At 38.2% G+C, this 10,231-nt stretch overlaps 1 protein-coding gene across 2 annotated transcripts; it reads right to left on the bottom strand.

The window, feature by feature from the left end:
• Positions 1–201: 201 nt before the first annotated feature.
• ccdc106a (coiled-coil domain containing 106a) lies at positions 202–9,980 on the bottom strand. Of its 2 annotated transcripts, none has more exons than XM_061775677.1 (8): positions 9,820–9,980; positions 8,959–9,037; positions 8,776–8,893; positions 7,765–7,980; positions 7,195–7,251; positions 5,885–6,154; positions 3,772–3,936; positions 202–1,706 (listed from the first exon to the last, which is right to left on the bottom strand). In XM_061775677.1, exons 2-8 carry the CDS (start codon positions 9,004–9,006, stop codon positions 1,390–1,392), a joined length of 1,191 nt encoding a protein of 396 aa, XP_061631661.1. In that variant the 5' UTR covers positions 9,007–9,037; positions 9,820–9,980; the 3' UTR covers positions 202–1,389. The 2 variants fall into 2 exon arrangements, with proteins under 2 accessions (XP_061631661.1, XP_061631660.1); XM_061775676.1 differs by having other exon boundaries at positions 8,776–8,874.
• Positions 9,981–10,231: the final 251 nt, after the last annotated feature.

Raw genomic sequence — 10,231 nt, 5'->3', positions numbered from 1 at the left:
CTAACAATAAATAAAGGCTTGTTGATCCTGACAATTATGAAGCGTCTGTACAAAAATAGCAGTCCAAATTTGAAAAATGACACAGATTTTTGCTGATTGTATCCAAATATTACAATAATACTGCAAAGAGATTGTTTATACATCACGTATAATTGTTAATGGAACAAACATGATTTTTACATAAAAGACAAACGCTGACCCTAATAGTCACATTTTATTGCACAGATAAAAAAATCTTAGTCACGAACAAGTTTTTCTGAAGGGAAAAAAAGGTTTCGCCACACCAGGGGGCTGACTTACTAAGATCCCAGAAAAGCGGAGGCTAAATTCACTAGATTTACTAGATTTAAATTCAATAGATTTACACCGCAGGTGTAAAAGAAGACCGCCCTATTTAAAGGAGCGTTTTGCACTTTAGGTAGCTCTGATGATTTTCACCATGGAACCTTTTCTATAGCACCGCAAATGCAAAATGATGTTTGAAGTGATAGTGATCTGTTAGCATACACAATCAAGTTTTTGCCTATTTTTACAGGCACAAACCTTTAGGCCTGCCACACAGAGCGACACGACCGAGACGTGACTGACTGTCATGCGGTGTGCAGGGTTCTGGAACAACTTTCATGAAAGGCTGACCATCGGCCACTAGGTTTCCTGCGATTCGAAATTGGAATTGCAGGTGAAAGGTGTTCCAATGTCATTTAGAAATGCGATGTCGTAACACGTGTGATTTCACAACAAAATGACATTTCTAACTTCATATGAACTCGTGGTTAAAAGCGAAGGGTGGAGAGTCTGTCGATGAAATACTCAAGTGCAATCAATAAATGGGGCAATGCCAACAGCCTCTTAAATATCCACACCCTCTCCTTTATTTCTCACCCATTTCCACTCTTTGTATTATCATGATATAGCTACACAAGCCAGGGCAATCCGCCCTGGCTTGTGTAGCTATATCATGATCATGTGCAATACATGTGCATGATCATGTGCAAAAAATCATGCTGTCCGATCAGCATCTTGCTATGGCACACCTGTGAGTTGGGATGGATTATCTCGACAAAGGAGAAATGCTCACTAACACAGATTTGTGAACAATATTTGAGGGAAATGTCCTTTTGTGTATGTAGAAAAAGTTTTAGATCTTTGAGTCCAGCTCCAGAAAAATGGGAGCAAAAACAAAAGTGTTGCGTTTATATTTTTGTTCAGTGTATACATAGATTGTATATAGGTGTACAGGTGTGAGTCGCGATTGTCCAGTCAGTTGCGTTCCACCAAGCCGCTTGGTGTGGAGGGGCTTAGTAAATCAGGCCTAAGAGAACAAAATCCTTCTCAATGGCTGTGGACTTCCTTCCGTCTACTCCACTTGTCATTGACATGGTTTTTGTGTCAGTGTCTGAACCTGTAGGCAATGGGCAGGAGCAGGTTGTTCTTCTTCAGGGCTTGCACCCTACTCAGCGTCTCCTCGTCCAGCGCCGTGTAGCAGCGGCGAGCGTAGTCCAGAAGCTTTTCTTTGGACGGGTCAAACTCTCCCACCACCGCTACCTTCTCAGGAGCCACCAGGAGGAGCTCGGCGATGGGTGTGGTGGAAGCCACCGTGTTGCGGTCCACACCGTGGATTTGAAATGCCTTGGACATGTTTTTCAGACGTTGGTATGTGATGAGGATCTTTTTGTAGCGGAAAAGCACTCCGGCAGCATCTTTTACTGAAGCATGGAACATAAAAAGAGAGTTAGTTATAGCAGTCAAATTGGAGTTTACAGTATTTAGACAATGAGAAGGTTGCCGTTATACTCCATCACCATGGATTTAAAATACTACAACCAAGACACTGTTGAATTGTAGACTTTAAGCATGTTGCTGTGAAGAGCGAATAAATAACATTAGGCTTGTTAATGCATATCGATGCTACAAGATGGCGGAAAAGCACTTCAACGCCCCATATTTTAAAAGCCATACCAACTTTTTCTGGTATTTTGGATGCAATAGCCTCTGTCGTGTCTCAGTAAATATGTGAAATATGAATTAAAATCGTCCACGCATTCTTCAAGTTTTTCTGACTAGAGGCCTGAAATCAGGTAATTCGAATTCCCCAAGTTTATCTATGTCACTAGCGAAGATCTCCGCCTTCCCTTTCCGCTCCCGAGCCGGCGCTGTCAACATAAGAAACAAGTGTGCTCTCACGTGTGCTCTCTTCTACACCGAGGCAACCAATCAGAGGAAAGGGGGCGTGCTTAGCTAAATATGGACAAAGCGAATACAAAACTGGGTCAAACAGAAGTAGCTGTCAGAGTGGCATTTTCTGGTCAATGTCAATGTTCGAAAGTCACTCTATGGAGGTCTTAATAGCATAAATACCTTTAAAACAGAGAGGATCATAAAGCACCAACATCAAGCATCAAGCATGTACACAATCATATGAACACATTACATAAATGACTGTATTCTGTAGTTAAATTATTTAACATAAACAAACCACCTTTAAATGATGCTCATCAATAATATTAGTGTACTATCCTAAAAAACACACTAGCACAAACTGATGTGACATCAAACATGGGCAAATAAATATGCACAGTAGCACTTAACACAAACGGTATTAATTCATTAAACTTTTGGCATTTACACATGAATAAATGCGAGGGAGTACTGGCAAATTATAACAGGGAAAGTAGACTACACGCTACTTTACTCCATTAGTAGCTGCATCAGTAGAGAAACAGAAACATACTTGCAGTTTCTCATTGGCGGTGCATGAAGAACATTCAACGACTGCCAACAAAACATGACATCTCTAACGGAGATGAAAAAAACTACAATTATCAACCTACCAAAAACACCAAGAATCCACCAGGTGACGCCAAAGTAAAATTTTATTGCTTTGGTCTGAGCACAAAAACAGCAAATAAATGACATTTTCAGAAAAAAAACAGAGAAAAGGTTCCCCATAAAATTGCCAAATATGCAAATGCAAAAATGCAAATATGAGGGGGTTAAGTGTAAACTCCCATGTTGCGCAGAAAAGCTATTCCGACATAAAAAGGCATACAAACCCATTATTCTTCATGACCAAGCAGCTGAAAAGGACAGGTTAAAAAAATTATTTTTACAAAAATAAGGCATTTACCATTCCAGAATTTTAGCTGATTTATGCAGAGTACCTCAATTTTCAGGAGGTAAAAAGTATTTGGACCAAGTTACATATGCAGGTGCATCTCAATAAATAAGGATGGTGTAGAAAAGTTATTTTAGTTCAGTAATACAATTAAAAAGTGAAACTTTGTATAGTATAGCTAGAAAACACATTTCAGAGGGCCAATTCCTACATAATTTCTAACTCAAAACTAATTGAATTTATTATGTAGTATTACATTTTTTTGAGATGGGGAATTTTGTTTCGTTTTTTAGCGGCAAACTGAATTATAGCTTCATAATTATGTGTGTAGTAAATCTATATCGTATTTGAGTTTTACTCTTTGAATTCAACTACTTACATAAATTAAGTTTTCCATATTGTAATGGTAACAGTTGAATACTGCTTGTCGTGAAGCAACCATACCAGGCCAATTAATCTTTTGTGAGCAAATTGTCCATCTACTTTTGAGCCCCTGAAAATGGAGAAACTCCACATTACAAAGGGCTGTAATTTCTAAATGGTAAATGCCATATTTTTGTGAAACCTTCAAATCAATGTAGTGTATTATACAAAACACAATTAACCTAGCTACATGAAGACACGCTGATTATGTAGTAAGCGCTCTCATTTCTTACCTCTCTGCCTCTCTCGAAGGCCTCGGATCCGCCTTCTCTTGACTTGTTGTTTGTTGCTGTTAATGGGATCTTGCATGGCACCCTCTGCTGATATCATTTCCTCCTCTTCTAGGTAGCCATCATGCTCCAAGTACTCATCTGACTCTCCCAAGAGTGGAAGCGAATCTGATGAAAAAAGAAAAAAGAAAAAGAAAATTCAGCTTGTGTTCCCTTGCTATACTTGCTCTTCATTCTCCGATATTGCGTTTTTTTTTGGAAGCGATCGTTTGTTTTATAGTTTATTGCACTGTACCAAATTACTGTAATGCCCTCACGCATGGGAAAGTAGAGCAACAGTGGCCGATGCACTTTTCAACCATTTATTGAACACTGGGAAAACCGCAATTAACACATTGAGCACATGCACGCAGAAGCTGCTTTCTACCACAGCTCTCACCTGGACACTCACACGCAGAAACACAGACCTCACACGCCACCCTCTTAAAGGCACATGCTTGGACACGGACAATACAATATGTACAGTGTTAGTGACTGTGCCCCACCACAAGTAGCAAATCTGCAATCTGTAACTGACAACCTGATGACTGAAAATATGCTTATGCCACAAGATGGCACTTTTTTTCCTGTTAGACAAGGCTGGCCAAACTAAATGAATCTTTTCCCCTCACTTCAACATAGTACCTTGGCGCTATTATTAGGTTTTAAAAATCAGCAAATTCGCAAATATGCATTGGAACACTGCACTGGGGTGCCTTGATACATTTATTCATTCATTTTCCATAACTCTTATCCTCACTAGGGTCGCAGGCGTGCTGGAGCCTATCCCAGCTATCTTTGGGAAAGAGGCGGGGTACAAACTAACAAAAACTAAACAAAACAATCAGAATTACATGTTGTGTACTTGAAACAACCAAATAACATAATGGTAAACGCCAAACACGGGCTAACGAATAGCATCAGTATCACTGTGTTATAAAATTTTAAGCAATGCATATTTGCGACACCTGTAGACAGATACTGTAACATAGCAATACTCACAGGCATTGTTGGGGAGATTATTTTGGAAAGTAGAATGTAGTTGGTTACAATTATAAGTTACTCTGTTAAAAATGTAATAGAAGTATTTCAATTACTTTCTCAAAGTAATATAACTAATTACATATGTTTTCATTTTGATTACTTTTGTTAATTTTGAAAGAATGCATCAACAGGACCCTTGGATGGTTCCTCGAACAAGTTGATTAAAACCATAGACCATTATTTTGGAATTAACCACATATTTGTTCTTTACACAAATAATAGACTGATAACAAAACATGATGAAATGTAAATAATAATAATTTATGTTAATGTAATGTAAACAGAATACATACAGTATGTGGAAAACGTGATATCATGTTGATCTAATGATAAATGTACAAAATTTTAAAAATATCACTTCATATGACAACCCAGGTAAGTGAATGCTCCATTAAAAAAATTGTTCAAATGTCAATGTTCTTTTTTGTGTTCAAGTGTAACTGAGTCAAACCTTTTCAAAATCTCAGACAAACTAATAGATTGCACCACAAGGTGGCATTTCGAGGTCATAGTTGTAAAAATATGTCATGTTTGAGACTAAAGCTGTGTCCACTACTCTGATGTTTAAAATGCAGTGGAGTTTATGTGCATGCGTTCATGACAAATAAAGACTCATCTTCTTCTTCAGTATATCCCTATTCCTGTATTATAATGGAACCAGGTGGACAAGCAGCGCACACCAGAAGGAGCAGCAAAATATCCATAGGCTTGAGGCAAAAAATGTGGTGAAAACTATTTACTTTTTTAAAATTCTATTTAATCACTCTATGCCATTACTGTATGATTTTTATAATGTACAATAAATAGAGAGTGCCATTTTTCACATTAAAAATAATACATTATTTTTATTATTTTTTGGGGGGGGGGGCTGAAACAGATTAATGGCATTTCAATTCATTTCAATGGGGAACGATGATTTGAGATACGAATTTTTTGAGTTACGACCGTGGTCACGGAATTAATTAAACTGGTATCTCAGGGCACCGCTGTATTGTTATTTCGATGATGATTTACCCTGTTAGATTTGTACTACCTGGAGCTAAATTTCGATTGCCATTCAAGTCGTTCATCAGTGGTCTTGGAGCACTGTTGGTGCCGCTGCCACCGGCTGAATTCCCAGCAGAAGTGAGACCTTGCAGGAGGGCCACGGATTGTGCCGAGGTGAGCAGTGCATTCATGGAGGCCATCTGATTGCTGATTGGATTGGAAATGTGGTTTTTGGAGGGAGCCGCAGATGGAGCAGCAGGCCTTCGTTGGAGAAACTGGCGAGAGGGTAAGTGGGCTGAGTCCATCCTCTGTTGCTCTATGGTAACAAGACGGCAATGAATAAGGGAAGATTGCACCAATAAATTGCAAATTGTATGGAAAGCTGTTTGACCATTCATTCAATATCTTTGATATCCAGCTTGAGGTCAATGTACTTCTGCACTCTGTGTTTTATGAATCTAGATAAATGAATGAGTACTGAAACTTTTTTTTTTTTTACTGTATTATAATTTATTGAAATGTACAGTACCTGCAATAATTATAGCACACAGTTGTCAACTAGTGCACAATTCTGCCTCACTAGTAACCTGTAGTTGTTCTACTAGTATGCCAAAGTGAGCATTTATTCACAATCTTTGATAGTGAGGTTAGAGTATATTGACTAGTACGAGCATTCTTCCATACTAGTAGGACAACTACAGGATAATAGTGAGGCAAAAATGCATGTATTTATTTTTTTACACCTGTGTCCTAGTAGTACTACTTCTGCCATTATAAAATTGTAATACTTAACATCTACTGCTTCACTAGAGGTAGTAGTCCTTCTACTAGTATGCCAAAGTAGTCCTACTAGTGAGGATAGAGAGCATACTAGTGCATAAGCTGGATATCAAGTATCCTCCATGTATTAGTCGTCTTTGTCCTCACTATTAAGACAATGCAGCGCACAAGTAGAATGACGAGGGCACACTAGTAGAATACTTGTCTGACGAGTAATGTTTTAATAACTACACAACACACAACTATGTTATGAGTGAGGCAAAACTACTAGTGGGTATTTTGGTGCTACTAGTAGTGTCCAGAAGGCTACTAGTGTCTTACATGCCTACTAGTTGTGCCTAGTAGTGTTACTAGTGCAGCACAATAGTTTACTAACCGTGTTTAATTGCATACTAGTAGGCCAAAAGTGGCACTATTAATGGAAAAACATTCCTTGTAAGTAAGACACAGTCATTTTACTAGTGCGCTGAATTGTCTTACTAGTGAGGACAAAGAGCATACTAGTAAATTGACCTTTTCTCAAAGATGTCGACTAAATGCTCAAATGGCTTTCCATTGAAATGTTCTCACACTAACCAGCAGGACGCTCATCCTCTCTTCTTCCCCTCCAAGAGAATCGTCTTGACTCGTAACCTGCAAATGCCAAATTGTTACAATCTCGGTGGCTATATGGTGGGGATGGGTGATTACGTTTATCAAGATAATTTTTATTTGTTTGGGGTGTGTGGCTACTGTAGCATGTGAAGTAAAGCAATTCCCGGCTGACGTACACTGCCAACGTTTGCAAAGGCTGCAACTAATGATTATTTTAATAATCGCTTACTCTGTCGATTTTGTTTTTGATTAATCGATGAATTGGATTAAAAAATAACATTTCCATCCCTTTCTTCAATACACACACACAAAAGAGCACATTATTTCAAATTGACAGTGCAGAAAATGCAAAAACAGAAATTGGTCGCTGTGACAGCAAATCCAAAAAGGAAAAAAAAAAAGACCTATACTTTTATACTAAGTGAAGTACAAAAAAACAATTATAAAATGAGAAATCGTATGTTTTAATTACAATTTTTTTTTTATTTTACTTTAAGGCCATATTGTCCAGCTCTGCTATATGGTATTCTGTCATCTGATTGCTCTTCTTACCGTTACTGTACTGGCCCTGATCTTGTCGCTGGCTCTTTGTGGACGAGATGAAGCAGTCAAGCTGGCACCGCAGGAAATCCCGCTCCTCTTCCAGATCTTCAATTCTTTTCTGAAGCCAGGAGTTTTTCTCCAGAGAAATCTGCAGCTGTGTCCGCAGGTTGGTGATCACCATGTAGGAGCTGTTGACGTGAGAAGGGCCAGCAGATGGCGGCGACTCTACAAAGGAGTGAACATTGGTTAACCAAATTGAAAATAGTTGACATCGAGGTGGTACTTTGTCTTAAGCGTTTTTCAAGATACTAGCTGTCGCTTAGATGATTTATTTATTTTTTTGTCTTGACTTGCGAGCAAAGATTGGAGATACGAACGGAAGATGGTGGCAGCAAACTCAACTCATTTCACAACAGGCAGCACTTTGGCAGAAAGTGAACAATTCTTAAAAACAAATGGCTTCAAGTTGTTTATTTCCACTCCCAGTTGAACTTTACTATCAAACTAAAGATTTTTTAAAAATGACATGCTGAGTATTTAAAACAACCACATAACTTTGCCTTAGGTAAGTTAGCTAGCTTAATGCTAACACAGAAAGCAAAACGCCATACATGGGCTAACAAATAGCATTGATACGAAAACCCTTTAAGCGACAGATGTTTGAACACAAACGGTGGAGCAAAAGCAGACAGAAAATATAACAATATTCACCGGGATACATTTTTTTATCCTCCGCAAAAATCAACTAATATTACTGCAGCTTACTGAGTAACTTAGTTGTGAAACTCTTCTCCGTGTTTGTTTTTATGTCTGTATTATACTGCCCTCTGACAACCAAGGCGCACACACCAGAATGAACACAATGTGGGCTGGAACGGATTATAAGCATTTCCATTAATTTCATTGGGGAAAGATGATTGGCGATGCGAGTGATTTGGGTTTCAAGCGTAATCATAGAACCGATTAAACTAGTAAGTCAAGGCACCACTGTCCACATCCAAATTTTAAATGGGCTTTCACCTTCAAAATTATGGTCACTTTGGTTGAAAAATCCTTGCTGTTCAAAGTTGTTTTCCTCCAGCGGCATGGCTATTTCATAATTGTCTTCATTTTTTGGAACTGAACAAGGGGGAAAGAACTGCAATGAGTTATAATATTATTTCAAAGGGAACACGTACAAGATTCAGAACATTATTAATATACTCTGTAGGTGTAGAGTGCCTGTGTGGTTCTTGGATGTGGATGCAGCATCAGACCTGTTTCCGTTCTCCATCGCCAAAATCTGGAAAAATAGTATTTGATTAGAGGATTATTGTTTTTCTTTTATTTCCAGTGACACAGATTTTACATGACACTATCATACTGAACACATGCGTAATGCGATCCAATACAAGAGCTGTATTAAAAATGGAAAGATAATAACTCTGAAGTTTGATTGAGACTATCAGAATTGCTATTACTGTATTATAAAATGTGTATAAACTGTAAATTATATCTTGTTGTGTTGTATAGTCGCAGTACATCATATGAGGATCTGTTTCATTTTAAAAATTATTTTATTTATCCACGAGTCAAAGAATAGAAAACCATTTAAATAGTGAGGTTTTAGACTACTGCAAACAACAAACGCATTAATAAACATATATACTATATAAATACTGTATACAAAAACGGATTATTATTATTTTTAGATGCTTTGTATTGGCTGCCATTGGAAAGGGGTGCCTAATGAAGTGTCCGATGACTGTAGGCTTTCATAGCTGATATTTGTCCATGTAAACTGATATTTCTATCATTCTAGGTTTGCTCTCGCATTAAACAGACATTTAAGTATAATTATGGGATTATTATTTTTTCATCACAGTACTGAGGCAATATGCTCACGAGCTAATCAAAACTAGCTTGTCTTAAAGGCTAGCGACGAGGTAGCTGTAAAAAAATAAAATAATAATAATAATATCACAAAGCATCCTTTTCTCTTCATTTCAGTGTTTCATTCTGTCTCTCGAACAATACATCTCAGCATTTGGGTTGCAAAAGTGCCGAAGTGGGTACGGTACGTACCAGATGAACGCTGGTAATAACCTTAGGATAGACGTGTAATAAGACGTCGTTATTACGCTGTCATGTCGCCATCTCGCGAGCTAGCAAGCTAACAATAACAATATTATTATCGCACGATATGTGACGTCATTTCCGGCTATGATGGAGTCGATAGGGGAAAATGGCGTGTTGCCAGTGAGTCAAAGCAGAGGGCAGGTGGCGTATCGAAAGCCGTTTGAGCCTTTAGTCCATATCCTTGTTATCCAGCTTCTGGTATATGTACTAGTACACTCTTTGTCCTCACTAATAAGACAATTCAGCGCACTAGTAAAACGACTATGCACTATAGTAGAACAGCTGTGTGGTAGGCTCCTAGTAAACGTTTTTCCAATACTATGAGGACAAGAGCACATTGTCCGGGTTGTATGCCAAA

This window comes from Phyllopteryx taeniolatus, chromosome 6 (assembly GCF_024500385.1).
Source record: "Phyllopteryx taeniolatus isolate TA_2022b chromosome 6, UOR_Ptae_1.2, whole genome shotgun sequence".
NCBI lineage: Eukaryota > Metazoa > Chordata > Actinopteri > Syngnathiformes > Syngnathidae > Phyllopteryx > Phyllopteryx taeniolatus.
The sequence above is the reverse complement of the archived record's forward strand: the minus strand, read 5'-3'. Positions and strand labels throughout refer to the sequence as shown.